The 23,792-nt window shown below is 42.9% G+C and overlaps 2 protein-coding genes across 2 annotated transcripts in view; one reads left to right on the forward strand and one right to left on the reverse strand.

The window, feature by feature from the left end:
* Window positions 1-6,439: 6,439 nt before the first annotated feature.
* LOC142196674 (thiosulfate sulfurtransferase/rhodanese-like domain-containing protein 3) lies at window positions 6,440-14,241 on the reverse strand. The gene is made up of 4 exons (XM_075266657.1): window positions 14,099-14,241; window positions 12,099-12,272; window positions 10,631-10,790; window positions 6,440-8,665 (listed from the first exon to the last, which is right to left on the reverse strand). Exons 1-4 carry the CDS (start codon window positions 14,193-14,195, stop codon window positions 8,599-8,601), a joined length of 498 nt encoding a protein of 165 aa, XP_075122758.1. The 5' UTR covers window positions 14,196-14,241; the 3' UTR covers window positions 6,440-8,598.
* Window positions 14,242-14,547: 306 nt separating this feature from the next.
* USP45 (ubiquitin specific peptidase 45) overlaps window positions 14,548-23,792 on the forward strand; it is a 113,118-nt gene continuing 103,873 nt past the window's right edge. Inside the window, exon 1 of the mRNA XM_075268193.1 lies at window positions 14,548-14,619. The gene's annotated coding sequence lies outside the window, so the exon portion shown is untranslated. The remainder of the gene's footprint in view (window positions 14,620-23,792) is intronic.

Here is a 23,792-nt window from a genome sequence, read left to right on the forward strand (position 1 = left end):
TTCAACTGCCCCCTGATGTGAGATCTCCATGGAAAAGATACTCAACGCATCAGATTAATATATAATGGCAGCATTATATTAAAAATCGAATTTTCTGACTAATTTAAAGGGATTGTCAAAGACCTGAAGATTTTTGATACTGATAACCTAGCCACAGGTTGTCATTATCAGATCAGTTGGGGTCCGACATCCAAACCATATAACTGATCAGCTGATGTAGCCATCTACTACATAAATGGAGGTAGCCTGCTACTATTCAAGTGAATGGGGCTGCAGTTCCAGGTCTCACCACTACACTGTACAGAGCTCAGTACACTCTATCAGTGGGGCCTGGAACTGCAGCCCTGCTACCATTCACTTAAAGAGGACCTTTCATCAGATTCCATATACTGCTGGAAAGCCGACAGTGCGCTGAATTCAGCGCACTATCGGCTTCCCTGATCTGTGCCTCAGGTAAAGCGCAGTCGGTCCCGGTACCGTAGCTCTTTACAGTCAGAAGGGCGTTCCTTACAGTCAGTCAGGTACGTCCTTCTCCACAGGAGCGCCTATCCCGCTGTACAGTGTGAGCGGGGAGGAACGCCCCCTCCCTCTGCTCACAGTGCTCGTCCATAGACGACTATTATCAGGAGGGGAGGGGGTGTTCCTCCCCGCTCACACTGTACAGCGCGATAGGCGCTGCTGTGGAGAAGGACGTACCTGACTGACTGTAAGGAACGCCCTTCTGACTGTAAAGTGCTACGGTCCCGGGACCGATAGCGTTTTACCCGGGGCACAGATCGGGAAAGCCGATAGTGCGCTGAATTCATCGGCTTTTCAGCAGTATATAGAACTGCCTGTGCCCAAATCGGTGAAAGGTCCTCTTTAAATAGAAACAGGACTACCTCCAGCCATATACTTAGTGCATGGTCATCCGTGACAAACCCTTACCAATGTGATACTGATGACCTATCCACAAGATCAAAAATTTTCCGGTCCTGGAAATCCCTTTTAAGGTAACTAATGTGAAAAATGCAAGTACATAAAGCTTTATTTTAACTTGTTTGATAATAATTTCTACGTTCCCTAGTCCTGCAGTATGTATCTCTCATGTATATATCTTTTTTTTTTTATGCAAACGTTGTGCTTATTATACAGATGAATATTTTTGTATACATGGCTGCATAAGGCATCTTTAGCAAAAAGTAAAAAAAATTAAGTTTTAATGTGGATTTTTTTTACAGCTGGAACCACATCACAACTGCACTGTATCTTCAAAGCTACACCATCCTATACTTTCCACCCAGCACACACACAAATTCACCTTCTACCATCACCAAGCTCCCTTAGCAGACCCACATGATATCATGCTCCCCACTGGCCCCCAGATAAGTAATAATGTCCAGCAGTGGCCCCACACTGTAGCTGTGCTATATTAATTAAAAAACAGTACTTGCCTATCCTCGGTCTGGAGATCTGTGATCCTCCTATGAATATTGATGCAGCAGGTCTTCAGCAGGCATCACTAGCTAATCCCTGAGTAATAGAGAAGGAAACTAAGGGCTATTTCACACGGGGGCCAAAGGGGCGGATTTTGACAGCGGAATCCACGTTATAATCCGCCTCTTTACAATGGTGGTCTATGGAGACCACTAGGTTTATTCTGCAATTGGCAACTGCCGATAGCGGAAAAAAAGAAGCGAGCTGCCCTTTCTTCAGGCGGATTCTGCGGCTCGCTGACATCGTGGCAGGCGGGTTTTGACTATACTTTGGCTCCCCGAGTCAAAATCTGCCCCCCGTGTGAACGAGCCCTGTAGCCTTCCTGCTGTATCATTTTATTCAACTACATAGGCAGGATGCCAATGTAGAGACAGTATTAAAGGGGTATTCCCACGTCGCATACTCCCCAGTCTTCGTTGCTGTAAATTCTTCCTCCTTCCGGCTTTGTTGCGTCATTCGTGGGCGGGGTTACATATGCAAAGCCAGCGGCGAGATGCCGCTGGCCCTGCGTGCACGCCCATAGACCAGTCTAGCCTTCGCAATGCGAATACAGACCCGGCATCCGCCTCTCTCTATTACAGCGGATGCCGGGTCTGTATTCGCATTGTGAAGACTAGACTGGTCTATGAGCGTGCACGCAGGGCCAGCGGCATCTCGCCGCTTGGCTTTGCATATGTGAATACAGACCCGGCATCTGCTGTAATAGAGAGGCGCATGCCAGGGAGTGTAGACGCCAGCACAGATGCCTGCAACATCGCTATGCTCCTGCCCTGCATGAAGCCAGCAGCGGCAGAAGCGATGCTGTTATTCCGCTCCTCCGCCCCCCGATATAGCAGCATCGCTCCTGCTGCTGCTGGCTTCATGCAGGAGCATAGCGATGTTGCAGGCATCTGTGCTGGCGTCTAACCGTCCCCGGCATCCGCCTCTCTATTACAGCGGATGCCGGGTTTGTATTGGCGGCCCCTTCCCTCCAAAGGGTAAACTCCCCCCCCCTCTCCAGGCTCGCTCCCGTGCACTTAGCCCCTCCTCCCTCAGAGCAGTAGATACATCACTTGACTTATGACCAGATAAGTCAAGGGATGTGTCAAAAAAAAAAAAAAGAATAAAGTGATATAGTGGACAAACAAAGCAGTTTTGCTGAAGCAGTGTATTTAGGAAAAGTCTTACATTCACATTATCAAGCAGTATAGATAGGATCCTTGTGATGGGACACCCCCTTTAATGTTAAAATGCCGTGTTGGCACTTTGCAATAATTTAGTTTTTGTTTGCAGTTTGGGTATTCCGTCTCTTAAAGGGATTCTATCTTTAGAATCCCATTTTAACCCCTTAAGGACCAGGCCTCATTTTTCAAAACTGACATGTCACTTTAAAGAGGACCTTTCACCATATCTGGGCACAGGCAGTGTTATATACTGCCAGAAAGCTGACAGTGCGCTGAATTCAGCGCACTGTCGGCTTTCCCGATCTGTGCCCGGTGTAAAGCGCTATCGGTCCCGGTACCGTAGCGCTTTACAGTCAGAAGGGCGTTTCTGACCAGTAGCCAGACACGTCCTTCTGCCTCGCGGCGCCAATCGCGCTGTGCTGTGGAGCGGGGAGGAACGCCCCCTCCCTCTCCTGATAATGCTAGTCTACGGACAAGCTGTGTGAGCAGAGGGAGGGGGCGTTCCTCCCGGCTCCACAGCACAGCGCGATTGGCACCGCGAGGCAGAAGGACGTCTCTGGCTAATGGTCAGAAACGCCCTTCTGACCATAGAAGAGCTACGGTACCGGGCCGTAAGCTCTTCACACCGGGCACAGATCGGGAAAGCAGACAGTGCGCTGAATTCAGCGCACTGTCAGCTTTCTGGCAGTATATAGAACTGCCTGTGCCCGGATATGGTGAAAGGTCCTCTTTAAATGGCAATAACTTTGAGACGCTTTAACTTACACAAGTGATTTTGAGAGTTTTCTTGTGACACAGTGTACTTCATGTTAGTGTTAAAATGGAATCAATATTTGCGTATTTATTATAAAAAAAAATAAATAGGAAATTTGATACAAATTTGCAAAAAAATCACAATTTTCAAAATGTGAACTGCTCTGCTTTTCAAGCAGATAGTTATATCACACAAATACATGAATAAATATTATCTCCCATATCTCTGCTTGATATTGGCATCATCTTTTGATTGTCTTTTTAATTTATTTAGGCTGTTACAAGGCTTACAAGTGTAACAGCGATTTTCCAGATTTACAAGAAAATTTCCCAAACAAATTTTTTAGGAACCACTTCAGTTCTGAAAGGAATTATAAAGGCCTATATAATAGAAACCCCCATAAATCACCCCATTGCCAAAACTGCACCCCTCAAATAATTCAAAATAGCATTTGGGAAGTTTTTTAACCCTTTAAGTATTTCATGGCAATTAAAACAATATGGAGGTGAAATTTAGACAATTTCATTTTTTTTCTATAATACATTCATATAGCCCTAGAATTAACACATTCCCAAAGGGTTAAAGGAAAAAATGCATCTCGCATGTTGTTAGGCAATTTCTCCGGAGCACAGAAATACCCCACATGTGGGTGTAAACTGATTTTTTGGCACACAGCAGCGCATGAAAGGGAAGGAGCGACGCAGGGTGTTTGAAAAGCAGATTTTGTTGGAATACTTTTCAGGCACCATGTCTCATTTGCAGAGTCCCTAGAGTACTAATACAAAGGAAACCCCCCAAAAGGACCCCATTTTGGAAACTACACCCCTCACCGAATTCATCAAGGGGTATAGGGAGCATTTAGACCCCACAGCCTTTTCACAGATTTTATTAACATTGGGATGTGTAAATGAAAAATTACTAAAATGTCACTTTATCCCCAAAGTTTTAATTTTCATAAGGGGTTAAAAGAGAAAAAGCACCCCACAGATTGTTACACAATTTCTCCTGAACACAGCAATACCCCATATGTGGTCGGAATCTGCTGTGTGGGTACATGGTGGGGCTTGGAATGGAAAGAACGCTATTTGGTTTTTGAAAAGCAAATTTTGCTGGAATTGTTTACAGGTGCCATGTTGCATTTACAGGGCCCCTAGTGTACCAAAACACTGGAAACACCCAAAAGTGACCCCATTTTATAAACTGCACCCCTCAAAAAAATTATCAGGGTTCTAATGAGCGTTAGTATCCCAGACATGACTGCACAGCGGATGGTGGAGCGTGAATATATAAGCTGTGCAGAGTGCATTGAGAACACCAAATTTCCCCACTATATCCCCAGTAGCTCCTAAGATTGGGGGTCACTTTGGTGGTCAGTTCTGGTATATTTTCCCTCGTAAGCTCTAAATCTGGGGTGTCTGCTGATATACGCTTATACACAACTTTTATACATTCCCTTCCTGCCGCAGCCAGTTGTGTTCTAATGATTTGGTGATTTTTTTGGGGGGATTTTTGTCTTCACATTGTAAAAGCTGTATTTTTTTTGGTTATGTGGCCATATAAGGGTTTGTTTTTTGCAGGATGAAATGTATTTTGTAGTGACAACATTTCTGGGTGCCTATAGAATAAATTTTATTAACTTTTTTTCTTGGTGGATTAAAAAACCTCCCCAGCAATTCTGGTAATGCTTTTTAGCGATTAATTTTTTTTCCACCCAGTGTAGTGTATAAGTAACATGTGACCTTAATCTGTGGGTCAATACGATTATGGCAATACCTCATTTACATAGTTTTATTTTTTTATGCGTTACTAGTTTTGCAGAACAAGAAATAATTTGGGGAAAGAAATCAATTTTTTTTGCATCGCCGTCTTCTGAGATGTGTAGCATTTTTTTTTCCGGTTGACAGAGTAGGTTAAGGGCTTATTTTTTGCGGGACGATCTGTGCTTTTTATTGGTACTGCTTTGGGGTATGTGTGACTTTTTGATCACTTTTTATAGCATTTTAAATAAGGTGAAATGGCAAAAAAAATCATTATTTCTTTGATTAATTTGTTTATTTTTCATAGACTTAAATTCTTTTTTTTTAAAACTTTTTATTGATGTCCCACTAGGGGACCTGAACCAGTGATCCACTGGATCGCTGATTCAGCATTATAGACGTGCAATACACTTGTATTGCAGTGCAGGCAGGATCAAGCAGGTATGTAGATGCTTCATGCAGCCAGGGGTCACTGGCTAGACCCCAGGCTGCAGCTACTTCATATGGCACCACCCGATCTCACTGCAGGAGGTGCCCAGAGGCTCCTTAACCCGGCGGAGCCCATTGGATACGGTGCACATGTTTGCCCGCCGTATCCAAAGGGTTAAAACCCCCGATTGAAGCGCAGCTTCGATCGGGGGTTAAGAAGTAGGATGTTAGCTGTGTGTTACAGCTAACTCTGGCTCCTGATGCCGCTGGCATATTTATCCATCACGTACATGCACGTGCAATGCGGGAACTAACCACATTCCCTGACATGCATGTACGTGAAATAGCACAAAGGGGTTAAGCTAAACCCACGTCAGAATAACCTTAAGAAAGGCTATTCTTCCCCTACCTTTAGATGTCTTCTCCGCGCCGCTGTTCCTTAGTTATCCCGATTTTCGTCCAAATGCTAATTTAGTTTTCTCGCACGAGATTTATCAGTAATCGAACATCTATGGGACCAGTCAGAATGCCAGCGCACATTCCAAGCTCTGATCTTACCTTCTTTGGTCTGTGTTGTTTGCATAATTAGGCCTGTCTGGCCACCTAAGTAGCATGGTATCGTTACAGCTATCCACTATATTTCATAATTGTCTCTATGGTTGTGTTATACTTTGCTCCCAAAACAACAATGTAAGTTCAGTGTGACGGGTTTGCCTGTGACCAGTCTGCATATTCATTCATACTTTCCTTTATTTATTCCAGCCAAATTGCAGTGATAGTGTGAAGCTGTGTGCTGCTATTTTAAGACTTTATTGTGAATTTTAGGTACAGTAGAAAAGGCAATTGTATTCAATTCATTGGTGTAGACAAAAAAAAACAACCCCAAAAACTGATTTATTTTTTGATAAACAGGATAAAAAGATATCTGAAATATTAGCATTAGTAGCTATTAACATGTTTCCTGAGACGTGTGGTTCAATAGCGCCCCCTTCTCCCCAAATATAAAATAAATTGTATTAAAATACCAGCCATGTATGCAAGGACAATTTAACAAAGACATGTAAGCCTCATACATAATGAAAGAAAAGTTTTTAAAAAAATTCCACAAAATTTGTTACAGGTGCATGTATGCATGAGGTAACAATCAAGTAACAACAAAAATCAGAATTATACAGCAGTGAAGCGTCCATTGAAAATCTTGGTCCAACATAATATAGACTTACAGTACATTTTAACTGGAACCTATCAGGTTTAGGGAAATAATCACCAGCAGGTCCTTATGCACCACATACTAAATCTGTCCACCCCAGTGGTGCTTAGATAAAACCTTTAAAGGGGTTATGTGAGGAAAATACATTTTACTAGAGTTGCAGACTCTGAATCCAACTGCTTTACATAGAGTAGAACAGAGTCATGTGATGGAAATCTTATATTGGGACACAGGAGATTCATCTATAAGAATATTTATTCACTGTCCTCAAATAAGGGTAAGTTCACACTGGTTTTTTTTGGACCGGAACCGGAGGCAATGCACTGCATCCAGTTGCGCACTCCGCTCTGGATTACGCCCAATGAATGGGTCTAGTCGGGAGTGCCTTCAGGTCGAATCGTGAGGCGAATCAGCCTGAACAATGAGCACCTCACAAACTGACTCTCGGAAAAAAACACCTGACCGACTCCCATTGATTTCAATGGGATCCGTCTTTTTGGTCAGGATTTTGAGGCGGATACGGCCTCAAAATCCTGACCGAAAAACTCCGTCTGAACTTACCCTAACTCTTTTAACAGACCAGGCTAGGTCTACATGGCAACCTTGGTCACAATTTCCATCTCACGATCAAAGATCGCAGTCATCCTGTGACTCCTTCACTAATGTTAGTGAACGACATCACATTTTTACCCCTAGTGTGCTGCGACCTTGAGTCAAAGTTGCGGATGTGACAAGTTAATAAGTTCATGGAGCTCCAGGCACATGCAAAGTTCTCCAATGAAGCCAAGCTCAGTACGCCTTACAATTTTACTACTGTACATACACTCAACACGCAGTGCATGTGCAGGGAAATGAGGTGTACGGACCTAGGCTTTTTTTTTTTTTTGAAGAACCGTGCATGTTTCTGGAAGCACCATTCTGCTCTTGGTCAGCTACATAAGGTGTACAACTAATTATGAAACATTTCTATTTCATAAATGAATAGTGCAGGTAAATATAAGAAACTTTGTTATGGATCTTATTTAAAGAGACCCTTTCACCACCTCCACCAAGACTAGTTCTTAGTATGTGCTAATAGTCGCTGCTCCACTGAGTCCAGCACAATGGAATTACATGTATTATTGATTTATGATGATTTATTAAGTAGATGATATGCTTTAAATGTATTGTCCAGGATCTGAAGATAATTGGTACTGATGACCTATCCACAGGACACCATACTGATGAGTTGATGCAGATGTATATAAGGTATTTGACTGGAAGGAGTACTGTATGTGATATGTGGGGGTCCAACACCCGGACAGCAAACACATCAGCTTTTTTGGCAGCCTCTTGGTGATGGAAGTTACAGCAGTGGTTGGGGAAGCATGTGCAACTGCTTCTATTGAAGTAATGAAAGTGGCGAAGTAGCCCCAGCCACTGCACAGTGGTGATTCTAGAAAATTGCATGCACGAGCCCAAGATAAAACAGAACAGATGATATCCATGCTTTCCAAAGACCCATACATTGCTATGAATAAGCCTGGACCAAAAAACAGACATGAATATGACTTGGCCCAAGTTCTGTCTCCGAGCTAACAGCCCCCACACGGACCTGGAATAAAACAGGTCCATGTGTATGGTGCAATATACTAGAATGGCTCAGTGCCCTTTCAAAAAACAAAAGGGAAAATAATCCTAGTCGAGAAAAGATTTTTCCATGTTTCACTTGTGGGATTCATTCTCGGCTCTCTCTTTGTGTCACATCTCATGCTATAAAATATATATATAAATTTTTTTGGTTTATTGGACATGGCTGGAGTAGTAAGTTCACGATTGTTTTTGTGGCAACTGGTGTTTTGACCAATCCTCAAAACCTCCTGAATAGTTATGGACTCTAAAAAGTAGAAAAAAAAAGAAATATTTGAAGGAACTGTAAAATGTCATTTGTATTACTGTTTGTTTAAAGTCTGCAAACTACATTACCGTACTATGGTTTTATCTGCTAGAGGTATTGGTTTTACAGGAGAATAATAATACAAAGTCTACGTACATCATCTTACTGCTCCACACAGAAGCTCTGCCATGTGCACTAGCCCAAAGCCTCAGTAGTTCTTACTTTTGAGCAAAATACCAGGGGTGGATTCAAATGGAAAATATAAAGGAATGACATACTTTTCCTTTCTGCCGGATCCACTTCTGGCTTTGGCGCAAAAACCCAATTGAAATATTGCCTGTGTTTCTAGATGGACAGAAGAATGCACTACCCCACATTAAAAGAGGAATTCAACTTGCAGTTCCCCATATCGCGTCATCCACTACAGCTTCTAATGGGAGACTCCCATCATTTTGTAGACAATCATCTTGGCTATCTCATACATAAATGTGACTAGCAACTATTTAGCATATGATTAGTTATGCAGATTCTTGTGGTGTAACTTCATTGTTACTGTTTTGCTCCAACAAAAAAAAACAAACCCTAAATTTTAATTTTATTAGTATTTTGTAAATCCACCTTTGGCTTTCAACACTGCCTGAATCCTTCTGGGCATGCTCACAATCAAATTCAAGCATGTCTCAACCGAAACCCGATCCCAGGTCTCTTGTACACGTTCCCAATGTTGGTGCATACTGGTCGACTCACTTGGGTACACATACAGCTTTTTCTACAACTCTACCCACAAGTGTTTGATAGGGTTGAGGTCTGGAGACTGTGGAGGTCTATCCAGAACTTCTATTTCATTGTCACAGAACCATAGTACCCATAGTACTCAAGTGTACAAAGTAACTCGTCTTGTAAGATATTCCCAAATAGCTCAGCATTGAGACTACCATCAATCCTGGTCAAGTATGAAATGCCTTTGGTTGTGAAACAACCTTATATCATCAGGCCTCCTCTACTACACTTGAGAAAGTTCCTTCAATTTCTCAATCCATCAGCCGCTTTTCTCTCGTTTCTTCAAGACCCATTTGCACCCATCACAGTCCAGTCTATTGTCTTTCGTCTTACCACTCCAAATCACCCATTTCCAACCTTGTAATGTCCATTTTTCGTTTTTACAATTCAAGGCTTCTTTATCTTTTCTTTAGGCCACCATCCCAGACTTGTAGAATCAGGGGTGAACCTGGGCTTTCTGCCGCCTGAGGCGGCGCCAGAAAGCCGCCTCCCCCCCCTGAGGAGGGGCGAAGATGAGGGGCGGGGTCACAAGAAAGGGGCGGGCCGCGTGGAAGGGGGCGTGGCCGAGTGGAGCGAGTGGCGTTCGCAGGCAGGGAGAGGACCTGCTCTTTGCCTGAGTGTGAGGGGCGGCCGCTGGAGCAGCGCTGTGTCCAGCAGGGCCGCCCCAATACACCACTCGCTTCCCATGTCGGGCTGCAGACACGGTGACGCTAAGCCAGTCCAGGACAGCTTGTCCTGGACTGGCTTAGGTCAGCAAAAATGCCGCCGTCCCGAGGCCCTGGCATAGCGCCACCTGAAGCCGTCGCTTCAGGTCGCCTCATGGGAGGTGGGGCGCTGTGTATAATGTATGACCTTTCGCTTGAGAATCAACCTAATAACACACTGAGCTATTGAGAACAGGTTGTAATTTGTAGTATACAAATTTATGTATGAGATACCAAAATGATTGTCTATAAAATGATGGGAGTCGCACGTTCAAAGCTGTAGTGAATGGATGGTGGGATACGGAGTCAAAGTCAAAAGATCAAAACATTGTTACCCTTTTGTTAGTCAGTGTATAAATAATGACAGTGTAATTTGTCATCTGTTAGTGTTCCTCTGAGGTTTCTTTTTCTCATGATGGCATCTATAAATGTGTTTGATGTAATTTTTACAGAAAGCCTTTAGCCCAGCAGAACTACTCACCTACTGTAACCAAGTGAAGTTGCAACAGCTACAGCTTTACCACTTCGAATCCCAGCTAGACAAGAAAAGACCAAGGTGCTGGATTTCTCTGGTAGCTTCTTTTCATATTTCTCTGCAAAATCCTCTGGAGTCATTTGAAGTGCAGGCAGTAGATCTCCCACTAATGGCACAAAACCAGTTAATTAGAACAGGCTACCACTATACAGAAGAGCCAGCTTGGATCACTGGGCTGTGACTGAAAACAAGCTGTGCACTTTTGTGTTCATCACATGACCATGGACTGATTTTTATCCATTGTAAGAAAACATTGAATGACAAAGAGCAGAGATATAGAAAACCATAAGACAAGAATTTAATAAATTAATGCCAGTTTGCTGTTACAAATTTTGAGCTATTTCACATTTGCAATAATTAGTGCTTTTTAATTTATCTTGCCACTATTACCCTCTTTCTGACATCTGCGGAATAGTATAGAGGTAGATGTCAGGTATTTAAATAAGACGGCCACTCAGGAGCTGAGCAGCTGCAGGGTCTCTGCTGTATTATACAGCAGAGACCCAGTGCTACTGCACACGATCAGGGGCCACCCTGAGTGTGGGCATTAAGGCCCTTGGTCATTTTCCCCATGGGTGCTGCCATTTTGGGTAAGATTACCAGCACCTGGAATGAATTTTGGGCCTGACGATCCGTTGCCGTGACAGCCTATCAAAGGCACCCGAAGTTCAAATCACCCCCTTTTCCCTAGAATACATATAAAAGTAGAAAATTAATGTGAAACACATACACATTAGGTATTCCTGTTTGTGAAAATGCCCGGTCTACAAACTTCTAAAAATATTTTTCCCATGTGGTGAAGAAAGTGGGGAGAAAAGAAAAAAAAAACAAAACAAAAAAACCAAACAACTCATAAGCGCCAAACCGCAGTTATTTCGCTATTTAGTTCTACAGCTTTTTGAGTGAATTTTACTCCCTGGCAATAGGAATTAAGTTTTTTTTTTTTCTAAGTAGAACTACCCTGTCCAGAGAAAAGGAATATTATATGATAGATCCCTAACTATCAAACAAATTTGCTCTGCCCTCATGGTGTCATTTATACTTGGAGATTTATTTATATTTTAATAAAAGTTACATTTTAGTTTTATCTTTTCCATTCAGCGTAGAAGCCCCCTAGATGTGAATGCATCACAGAATACAGTCCTATGTCATCAGACTGCATTCCAGGAAAACCCAGCCCTCAATTTGGATGTACACATGGTTGTGTGCATAGACCCTTAGGATAAGTTCACACAGTGGAAAATGAAGAAGAATTTAAAGCAGACAAGTTTTCTTTAAGTACAAAATCAGCAGCAGATTCCACCATGTGAACGTTCCCCAATACTAGTATATGAAATGTCTATTACCTCATATCTCTAAAGACAATACATTTCATACATGGAGACTGATGGGTTCTTGTGCTTAAATGACTTACATGGGATGTGCAGCGATCCTTTAATAATGCCATATTCTTTCACTTCCCATGGCTCCCGAACATCTATGAGTAGAACTCCATCCTTTTTCAGTAAGTCTTTCAGTTCTTCATAATTGATGGATGTGCCATAGCTGACAGAAAAGCTGCGGCCAGCAAGCCATTGTGGATTCAAGGCTGTGATAAAGGGCACAAATGACAATGTGTAATCTTTTACAGTAAACTGCATGAGCTTGTAGAAAAACAAATACAGTTTAAAACCAAAAAGTATAGTTTCCTGATGAGCTAGCTGCACAAATATAATGAGAGATATCGCTCTTCCTAGATGGTCCCACTGAAATGAATGTAGCAAGGGCAAACGTTTCTGACCACAGCTCCATTCAGACTGGGGATCAAAAGTAAAGAAGCAGTTCAGAAAAAAAACAAAACAAAGAAAACAAACTGTCTGTCTCCAGCCTTCTTTTCTGTATACCGGATTGAGATCCAAGGGAGGTGTTGGAATTAAAAATGCATTTATAATGGGACTTGGTGATTATGGCCCAAATCATAATTGGAATTAATCGGGCATTTTACCTATATTGCGAATAAAGGTCATTATTTAGGACATGGCGTTTTTAAATATTGTACATTTTGCAGTATGATTAAAGGGATTCTACAATTAAAACCTTTTTTTGTGGATAAGACGTCAGAATAGCCTTTAGAAAGGCTATTCGTCTCTTACCTTTAGACGTGGTCTCCGCTGCGCCGTTCCTTAGAAATTCCGTTTTTTTACCGGTATGCAAATGAGTTCTCCTGCAGCGATGGGGCCGTCCCCACCGCTGCCAGAGTAGTGTCTCCAAGCACCGCCACGTCATCTTCAATGCCTTCTTCCGGCGCAGGCTACGAGCAGAGCAGAGCAGACTGCGCAGGCCTCGGTAAAATGGTTGCTAACAATACTGTGCAAGCGGCCATTTTCCAGTGACCTGTGCGCCAGCGCGGTCTGCTCTGCCCAAGGCCTAGAAGTTAGGATAGAAGAAGATATTGAAGATGATGCTTTCGGAAGAAGAAGGAGACGGCGCTTGGAGACACTTCTCTGGCAGTGGTGGGGACGCCCCATTGCTGTTTGAGCATTGGGGCCCGCCCCCATTGCTGCGAGAACTAATTTGCATACCGATAAAAAACGGTATTTCTAGGGAACGGCGCAGCAGAGACCACGTCTAAAGGTAAGAGACAAATAGCCTTTCTAAAGGCTATTCCGACATCTTATCCACCAAAAAAAAGGTTTTAATGGTAGAATCCCTTTAAGTGCTGGGTGAACCCCGAGAGATTTGTCTTGCTTTTTATTTGTAGGAAAATAGAAGGTGCACACAGGTTGTATATAGCATAGCCATAGCAACTGTAATCCACCGTGCCAGTTCTCTAAAGGTAAAGGCTAACTATGCAGTTCAACAGTGGGGGAGCACTTCAGGGTCTCTATTACTGTAATAGTGGCTCCCACATAATAGTGCTATTATATGGAGTATAACATTCCCCACATAAGTTATACTATTACAGGGGGATAATGGGACAGGACTATTAATAATCTGAATTCCGCGCATGCGGTGGAGTGGCGCGACTGTAGAAGATGGAGACTTTACTGGAGGGTCTTTAGGCAGCACAGGGGAGGCCCCCTATCCTGTTTGAGTACAGGGGGGCACATTCCCTGTGCTGTCTAGAGACTCATTTGCATATCGGGAAAAACCGGTATATCAACAAAACGGCGGTGTGGAGCAGAATTATAAAGATAGGGGAAAAATATCCTTTTTTTTGTTTTTTAAAGACTATTCCAATGTGATATTACCTGAAAAAGGGATTGTAATGATAGACTCCCTTTGAAGGATTGTAGGCCTAGCCCTGAGCCCAGTTACCTTGCCCACTTACATGCCAGGCCATACCAATAAGGAGTCTCAGCCAGGTACAAGCAAATATCTATACGGATAGCAGTAACCATGATATGGCAAGCAGATAGTAATACTGCAGCTCACCCCGGTGCCCTGCCGCTACCCTGGGTACGGTGCCTCTCCGGTACACAGCAGCCCGGGCACTGGCTGCCCTCACTGTGAAGAACAAACGCCCGAGCATAGCGGACACTTCCCCGGTCACTAGTGTCACCTCCAGCAAGCAGCGGACGGAAATGTCCTGACAGAGGGCGGGGAGAGGCCGGATATGGCGCTGCCTAGTCTATGTATATTATACGTGTGTAATAATAATAATAGCAGACCTGGGCCAGCCGTGTGCGCTGATCCAATGATACAATGCTATAGTATACGGCATTCTCGTTATACACACAGCACTTGTCATCACTGGCTTCTCCCAGGCGCGATACACAAATGGCAAAGCTAAATTGGGCTACAGCAGGAGGCATTTGACACCTCTGCGCTTCCGTAGCTATGTTGTTGCTGCAGTCGCAGGCACTTCCCCAGTAGAACACGTGGGTAGTAGGTACACAGGCAGAAGCGGAGTGCGTACCATTCTCTACCGGCCGGTAGCAGCATTGTCCTGTGCTGTAAGTAGCAGCAGGCGCCGTGCGCCCATATATTGCCCACTGGGCAGCTTGTAGTCACCTGTCATTGGCGCCAGTTATGTTACTACATGGAATAATTTCCTTCTGTGTCTGTAGAAGTGCAGCCCGCTCGGTGCCCGCGTACCAGCAGAGGTTATGTAGGCACAGGGCACACTACATGGAGGCAGTGCTGCAGTACAGTATGTGCTTGTTGCTTTTAGTGTTGTCATTTGTAGTTCCAAGTCATTCTATAGCTTGTGTTATACTGCTGCTGCACATACAGTATAACACCTTTGAGATACAGATTTTGCACTAGTGTTGCATTCATTCACAGAAGGACTTACACTAGGTTCACACGTGATTTTTTTGATTTTTTTTGTGGTTCATCCCAGGATGAGAAGAACTAAAACAAATACAGGCTCTGAGGTGTAAGGGATGGCACACTGGGCTTCTAGAAGAGCTGTAAACAGTGCTTCAAATGACACACAACAATGGGTCCTAAGTGACCACATTCAAGGGCTTGTCCCAGTTATTTATTTTTTTATTTATTTTTTTAAACTATGCTGAAAAAAAAAAACAACCCATACTCGCCCGTCCCTGATAAAATGGCGACCCCAGAAAGAAACTGTCCTATGCCCGTTGCCTCCCAGCATGGTCTGGTTTTGCTGAGTGGATGTGTTCTTCCGGCGGACGTCCCCACTGCATGTGATCATTGAGGCCAACCTGGAAGTTACAGCCAGTGAGGACTTTTGCCACAAGAATACTTTGAAACAGCAGAACTGCACCGCACTGGGAGGCATCGGGCATAGGAGAGTTTTCTTACTGGTTCACCATTTTATATGATGACCCTCATTTCTTTTGGTGCTCCTGGGCCTTCTTTGCCCTTTTGAGCAGCTCCTGTTGGGGAGGGCACCCGGTTTTCCCCCTTTTGTGTGGGGACCCATTTTCTGGCCCCCCGGTACCCTCTCTGGGCCTTCCGGAGGTCCAGGGGTTTTTCCCGCCTGCCGTGGCTTTTACTTTAGTCCCAGGCCTGAAGGGGACTATGCCACAACTAAGTCTGCCCTCTCCCTTGACTTTTAGGACTCCTTTTAGCCCTCCTATTGGCCTAGGGGAGGTCCTATCTTCTTTCACTCCCCTTCTTCAGGTCCTTGCAGGAATTCCTTGTAGTTCCTTCCCCCCCTTTTTTCTCCTAAGGGCTCGTTCACATCTGCGCCCAGTCTCCGTTCTGCAGGATTCATTTGAATGGGTTTGAAAGATGTCCGGCCGTGAGCGGCGGTGAGCGTTTTATGCTCTCCGCCGCGAAACCATTTTTTTAAAATCGGACATAGAGTCGGACATGCAGTACTCTGTGTCCGGTTTTTAAAAAACGGTTTCGCGGCTGAGAGCATAAAAAGCTTACCACCGCTCACAGCCGGACCCACTCTGACAGCTTTCCGTCTTCTGCCAGAAGAAGATGGAAAGCTCAGAACGGAGACCCGAACGCTGGTGTGAACCTAGCATCAGCAGTGTTTTTTCTTCTGAGGCTGTTTTTTTCTGGGCTAGCTTGTTTCCAGCAGCCTGCTGGCTTTTGCATTTCCTTTTTTAACCAGCTCCTTGTGGGACACAGCCTGAGCCCCTCTGCTCTCTCTGCCTTCTACCTAAGCCATCTTAAGATCTTCTTGGCCCCTCCCTCGGATTGGGCGGCTTCCCTTACCTGGAGCATAGGCGACTTTTGCCACTTAAAGAGTTTGTCTAGAATAAATCGAACTTTCTAATCTAAGTTACCTAAACCTACCTACCTACTTACTGTACCAAAAGCTGTATTTATGTACATTGGCGGACTGCTACAGTAGCATTCTCCGATTTTTCTGAAGATGTTTGGTTTTTGGACAACACAAATACTAACCCCTACCTACCGCAAATCATACTTACCTGTTTTCCTATGTGGATCTTCTGGGCCTCAGGCATCACGTTTTTTCACAGCCTATTTCCAAGCCCTTCTCAAGGCTCGAAATCTCAGTTTGCAAAGATCTATCATCACATGTGGCAATCCTGCGTGTGTTGGTATGAGTTGTCTCTTCGTCATTTTTTCTCTTTTTTTCTTCTCAGGATTCTGGCTTTTTTCCAGTCCAGATGACCAAGAACTTGGTTTTTCTTCCATTAAGGGGCAGGTTTCAGACCTTTTCATTCCTTTTCAGAAAACCTTGGCCTTCTGGACTCAGGTCTTTCCTGCAAGGAATGGCATATTGTGCTCCTCCCTACCGTCCTCTCTTGGAACTGTGGGACCTTAAAGGGATTCAATCATTTGAATCCCATTTTTACTCCCTAACCCGTAGGAATAGCCTTAAGAAAGGCTATTCTTCGCCTACCTTTAGACGTCTTCTCCGTGCTGCCATTCCGTAGATATCCCGATCCCCAGTGCTGTGAGAAAACTCTCCAGCGCCGGCCTCTGTCTTCTTCTGGCATGCCTCCCCGTGCTGTATTCTTCCGTCAGCTTCTTCTGGATTTAAAATTCATGCATGCAGAAAACTGGGATATCTACGGAATGGCAGCACGGAGAAGACTTCTAAAAGTAGAAGAATAATAGCCTTTCTTAAGGCTATTCCTATATGTTAGGGAGAAAAAATGGGATTCAAATAATTGAATCCCTTTAACCTGGTCCTTGAGGTGATTCAGGCTCCCCCCTTTGAGCCTTTGGTGAGATCTCTCTTTGCCTTCTGTCCTGGAAGGTTGAAGGGTCTTGGCACTGGCTTCCCCGTCTCAGAAGACTCTTTTTCTTGTTCTCCACAGAACAAGGTTATTCTTTGTCTGCCACCTTCTTTTAGTTTTGTCTAGGGTGATTTTGTGATTTCTTCCTTCCACATCAGCATGGATATTGTCTTGCTGTCTCTCGGCCCACCCCTAGCACTCACATAAGTGCTCTCTTCCCTGCCTGGATGTGGTGCGGGCTATCTGGGTGTATTTTTCTTTAGCTGCCTCTTCCATCGTTCAGACACCTTGTTTGTTTTCCTGATGGCCTTCGCAAGGACCTGTCTGCCTCCAAAGCTTCCATCTCAGGTGGATTCGGTCTGCTATTAGGTGTCGGAGTCCTATATTCTTATGAATAGTCCACCGCCTCTCCATGGGATAGCTCCCTCCTTGGGAGCCGTCAGACCTTCTTGGACTGTTCAGCATCAGGCTTCTGCCACCCAGGTCTGCTAAGCTGGCACCGTTGCCTCTGCCCAAACTTTCTGCAAGTTCTACTAGGTTCTACCATTCTTTGACCTGTGCGCTAGGTTGCTCGCATGGCCATGTAATTCACAGATCCCCAATACATTTGAGTCTATGGAGGAGTATGTGAAAACAGACAAAAATAGGACATGGTCTATATTTTGATGATCCGTCAAAACATTTTTGTAGTTAAAATTAATGTGCTACCTATTTTTTTTAAAACACACACCGCTGTGTTTTCTTCAGCATCTTTCCATAGTGTATGGATGAAAATGAGTGAAATCTTCTTTACTTTGTTGGGACTGTAAAAGGATGCATTTTTAACACTTGTATTTCTGCCCATGCTATGTTGCGGAAAAACTGCTTTTTGTTGCAGATTTTGCTGCAGGTTTTTTTAGCCAAAGCCAGGAGTGGTTTTAGCACAAGGGACAAGTATAAGTTCTTCATATATATATATATATATATATATATATATATATATATATATATATATATATATAGCCTTCCTGGAAGGGAAGGAGAGACCTGTCAGTCAAGTAGTTGAAGGTGGAGCTCAACTGAATACTTGGGAGAATAACCTAAAGTGGAGACTGAGTCGAAGCCAGGCAAAGTCGTGCCCCCAAATTGTATTTCTTCCGTTTGCATATGAGTAAAATAATTGATTTTTATGAACGTGGGGTTGTAAAGCTGAATAAGAGACATATTTGCAAACTGTGGAATGACATATACGAGGGACTATAATTAGTTTTCTAACTAATTTACTGCCAATAGTCTTTTTTTCTGTCAGCTGCACTTAAAGGAATGTAAATGATTTTTGTTCTTGTACTGTATGTGCCTATGCTTACCCCTTGCCCTTTGCATGTGTGTGCAGTGTGACCTTCAGATAAAGTAAAGGGTCACACTTGAGGCTCTTCATCAAGTGTCAGGTTGACTATTCCTCCTGCATAATAACATCACCTACAGATGATTCTTGAACTAATTGAGATAAAATTACAGCTTCAACTGTGGTTCCAAATGTCCAAACGTATATGGTACGATAAAAATTAACTTTTATTTCATTCCAGAATAAAAAGTCACATCTTGGCTAGGAAATCCGCATACAAAGGGCATGTATAGTATAGTTGTTGATTCTTGAACTACTTTGAATTGAACATAAAAGATCGTGACAGTAGGAAGATGAAGAAATCTTTATTTTTCTTTTTTGGCGTCATTAAGTATTTGTTAATAAAATTAAAGGGGATTTGTCAGCAGTCGATTTGTTATAAATATAATCACCATACATTGAACAGATAATTCTGCAGTTTCCAAAAATGTCGCTGTTATTTAGCTTTTGCAGCCCAGTTTTCAGATAAATCAACTTTTTATTCCTACCCAAATGAGGAGAAAGTGTTTTGAAGTGTGCCTTCCCATGTTTCAGTCTCCAGTCTAGATTCCCCCTACCTTGGAGGTAGAGGGACACTTCTACTGTAAGTCCACACAGAGTTTTTTGGTCAGGGTTTTAGCAGAAATCCGCCTCCAAACCCTGAACCAAAAAACGCCTCTTCATTCAAAGTATACAAAACGCTTCTGAGTCTTTTCCGCTAGTGGCAAAAAAAGAAGCAAGATGTCTATTCTTTTTGAAGCCGGGAGCGTTTTCCGGTTCGTGGCTTCAATGGAAGTCAAAGGGAGCCGGTTTTTTGGTCAGAAACCTGAAGCGGAACCTGAAGTTTTTTAAAAATATTATTCATGACCACATCCCAAAAGGGAACGGATCAGGAAACTGCTCGAAAAAACACCTCAAAAACCGCTTCAGGAAATGCTTCAAATGGCAAAAAACGCCTCAGGAAACTCCTCAGGTGTTTTCCAGTCTGGTTTTGACAATGGCAAAACCCTGACCAAAAAACTTCGTGTGAACTTAGCCTAAAAGTGTGTAGGCAAGAGGCATATATAGTTGAGATGGACACTTGAGTCTACAGCTGCATCTTCTTGGATATTCTTCAGTTCTCTTTTTTTTTTTTCAGACAAAGGTGGTCATCTCACAGAGACCCTCTTTACTTTTGGTTGGTGGGTGCTGCAGGCCCCATTTTGAGACCTTAGCCTTTGAAAATTCAAGCCTGTCAGAAAAATAAAGATCCAATTTTTTTTATTTTTTTTAATTTAATTTTATTTCGTCATATAAACACAAGGTGTGTAAACCCTGCACTATGAAGTTCCTTAGACCAAGGAAGAAGGTTCTCTACATGATACCTTTCTTTGTCGTGTATTACATGGAAGGATTGTATCTGAAATCTCTGTTCTGTACTGCAGTAACACTCAGTGCCTTGTGGAGTTTTTCAGAAAGAGACCAATTTTATATGAGCCTAATGTGACCAAATTTGTGTGCGTGTAGTATGGCTGTAAATCCCAGGTGTACTATGGTCTGATCATTGAAAGGCAGGGCTGAGGCATCCGGTAGGCCAGACAAATGATTTCTTTTCACAGTCCAAGTCCGACACTTGCTCCAACTGCTACATAAATGGCTGACAAGGAGATTCAGTCAGAAGCAGCAAAGTTTGTCTAATGCAGGAAAATAGGCAGTGATTAAAGAGAACCTTTCATGTCCTCATGCACATGCGGTTTTATATACCGCTTATAAGCCAACAGTGCACTGAATTCTGAAAATACACAATAGGCAATGCAGCCAATTATACAATATCAATAATTGTATGACTTATAATAAACATTTTATTTTGAAGTTGGAGTCCGTATCTTTTTGTGATTTTTGACTCCACTCCAAGCAGTCCCTTACTCCGACTTTGCAACCCCGGTTCCACAGCCCTGTTGATAAGACCCTTGGTTGAAGTACAAGTGCACAAGTTGCCTATGCTGTACTTGTTTGAAATGGGCCTCCTGAGCTGGGTAATTTATGGTTTATTTTAGAAGCAAAGTGGAAGGTACACCTTAAGTGTATGTACATGACTGCATGCTTTGTCAGTGTCTTTCCGGGCTTGCACACTGACCCACTAATATCTGTGGCCTCTTAAACATGGCCCGTGTATGCGGCAGATAGCCGGTGCAAAACTCTGGACATATCTCTGCTTCGTCTGTTATCTCTAGCAGTCCCTTCAGCCCTGTGACAGTGAGTGGAGTTGTGGTCCTGCAAGTGACCTGGTGCTCCATTCACAAGGTGGCTTTAGGGTAACTTTCAGTCCAACTTTCTTCTGGTATCTGGGGGACACAGTGGTTGAACCCCAACGATCGAACAAATATCCCTTATCCTGTGAATGGGGATAAGTGTTCTTAACAGGACAACCCCTTTAAAGAGGACCTTTCATCAGATTGGGCACAGGCAGTTCCATATACTGCTGGAAAGCCGACGTGCACTGTGAGCAGAGGAAGGGAGGCGTTCCTCACTGCTCACACTGTACATCGCGATAGGCGCTGCTGTGGAGAAGGACGTTCCTGACAGAGTGTCAGAAATGCCCTTCTGACTGTAAAGCGCTACGGTACCGGGACCGATAGCGCTTTACCCGGGGCACAGAAAGGGAAAGCCGATAGTGCGCTGAATTCAGTGCACTGTCGGTTTTCCAGCAGTATATGGAACTGCCTGTGCCCAATCTGATGAAAGGTCCTCTTTAAGTCAATTTGTCATGTAGTAGTACAGCTACGGGTCTGTGTACCAAAAAAGACAAAAGATTGTTGTTGCAGACACACTGTGCTCATGACAACTACTGTTCTTCTCCCACTTCTTGTCTCTTTAGGATGGTGATTGATGGTTTTTGTGTACGGATCTATAGCTGGCATACATTGGCCTTACATAGGAATGTATATTAAGGTGAACAATCAAATTATAGAACTTTGTTTACTTTACCTGTAAATAAATGAATGGACATACATGAAGACAGTATTAATAGCCTTCACAGCTATATGTGTAAATATGACTGCGCCTTGATAAAATGTTAGTATTTCACATTGTGTTGTCATGTTCTCTGCATGTATCGCTTGTTTATATAGCATTTGTCTTATCTCCCTTCATGACAACACCACGGGAGGATGAATATCCACCCCCTAATAGGGGCTAAAAGCAAACAAGAGGTTAAAGAGCCCTCTCCTGCGTGTTATTCCTGTCTTTATTAGGGGGCATGCAAGAGGCTGCCTGCTCTGTGCCAGTGACAGAGTATGGTTTAACCTTTACAATTCACCAGACATACAATATTAGGTTTCCATGCTCATTTTTTTGTTGGGATACTCAAGGTGTCATAACCATGAATTGTTTTTTTTATCCCTGCTCCTGCACCACTGGCAAAGCTGGGGAATCCGCTGGCTATGTGGCATGTCTTCAGAGATGTGTTCTGGTACTCGTTTGGACTTTCTGGAGCACAATCTTGTGTCACTTCTGGTGGCACCTATACTCTGTGGTCTGTGGCAATTCCAGTGCCAGTAGATGGAAGCCCCCCCCCCCCCTTGGAAGGCACTTCCGGTGGGTAGTTACATGACAATGTAAGTGTTCCTTTTCTTAAGGGGCTTGTATTGGGATCAGGTCTATTGCTGACTTCTTTCCCTGTTTGTTATCTTACACCCAAATAAGGAGGCCTCCAAATCTGTAAAATTTCAACCTGTCCAAAAATGTGCTATTTGTTGGGAAAAAAAGCTTTCATCATTTGGGAAAGAAAAACCTTGTTGTCATGTATGCACAGAGAAAGTCTTTAAACGGGTGTAACCATCCTTTATGGATGAAATTAAGAATATGGTGCACCAGGAGTCCTCTTTATAAATTCATTCAGTTCTTCATTCTGAACCTGCTCCTCTTCCAAAACAAAAATTGCTGAAGATTGTTTGTCTGTTTCTGAAGACTATTTGGAGGAAGAATTACCCTCTAATATTTACTTCTTCAGAAGTAGTACTAGTTATACTTTAATATATGAAGAAGTTACTCAGTTTAAGGTCTACTATTCAAGTGGAAGAGGTTCTACTGTAGAGACCCACAAGATACAAGATGAGATATATGTTGGAGTAAGAACGTAAAAGAAACAAGTCTTCTCCATTCATGAGAATCTGAAGTGCCTTATAGTAGATGAATGGAGATTTCCAGAAAAATGCCTTTTTCTGCAAGTAGAATAAAAGACAGGTTTCTGCTAGAAGGAGAGAAGGTCAAAGGCTAAGAGTGACATTTAAGTGGCAAATATATGCAAAGAAGAAAAAAATTGTCTCAGCCCGTATTACAAAAATGATGAATGTCTCTTACTGTTAATGCAGGAGTAGTAGGTGCTTGTAGTCATCCGGATGCCCGGGACGTCATGTCCGGCACAGACACAATAGAAGCAACAAATTGAAGTAGTCTCAGCACGCCGGATGATATGTTTTTTTAAAAAAATGTCCAAATTTTATTGTGGAGACATGCTCCAAGTTAAAAATATATATATATATTGTTCTTGGAAAAGTAGTTGATGGATATGTCCTTGTGCAGACGGGACAGAAGGACGAATAAGCCTACGCGTTTCGGGGATATGACCCCATAGTCATGGCTTAGTCTGCAAGTATGTGCTTATCATATATATATACTAAAAGGTAAAGTTAAAAACAGGACCCCTCCCGTCTGCACTTGGATGGAAGTTTAAATCAAGACATGATTATACAACAGGTGATAGAGCTATACAACCAAGGCAAATATACACCAGCAACTTAGCATAATGTAGAAACAAAAACAAAAGTTATACATAGTCAATGTTAAGGTAAGTATGTGGATACAATCAATGAAAAATATATATTATTGCAAAAAACATCTTGTTTTCTTTGGAGTTTTTATATATCATTATATTATAAATCTATTAATATTAGGATAGTTCATGTTAAAGAGACTATCAATCCAGTTTTCTCTATATCATTTCTCTATATCATGTATAAAAAAGCTATATTTGAAATATTTCAAACAATATTTTTCCTGTTCGGTAAACGCGGGAAAAATGGTCAAAAGTGCCAAACCGCCATTTTTTCACTGTTTTGATTCTGATAAAAATTTGAATAAAAAG

The sequence above is a fragment of the Leptodactylus fuscus genome, chromosome 3, assembly GCF_031893055.1.
Source record: "Leptodactylus fuscus isolate aLepFus1 chromosome 3, aLepFus1.hap2, whole genome shotgun sequence".
Classification (NCBI taxonomy): Eukaryota; Metazoa; Chordata; class Amphibia; order Anura; family Leptodactylidae; genus Leptodactylus; species Leptodactylus fuscus.

Excerpts from the sequence above, each read along its gene's own strand:
- LOC142196674 (XM_075266657.1), bottom strand. The coding sequence starts at position 14,195 with ATGCTCGGGCGTTTGTTCTTCACAGTGAGGGCAGCCAGTGCCCGGGCT. Across the intron at positions 12,273-14,098 it reads GGTAGCGGCAGGGCACCGGG|CCTTGAATCCACAATGGCTT; the intron begins GTGAGCTGCAGT and ends CCTTTATCACAG. Across the intron at positions 8,666-10,630 it reads ACTTCACTTGGTTACAGTAG|AGTCCATAACTATTCAGGAG; the intron begins GTGAGTAGTTCT and ends TCTACTTTTTAG.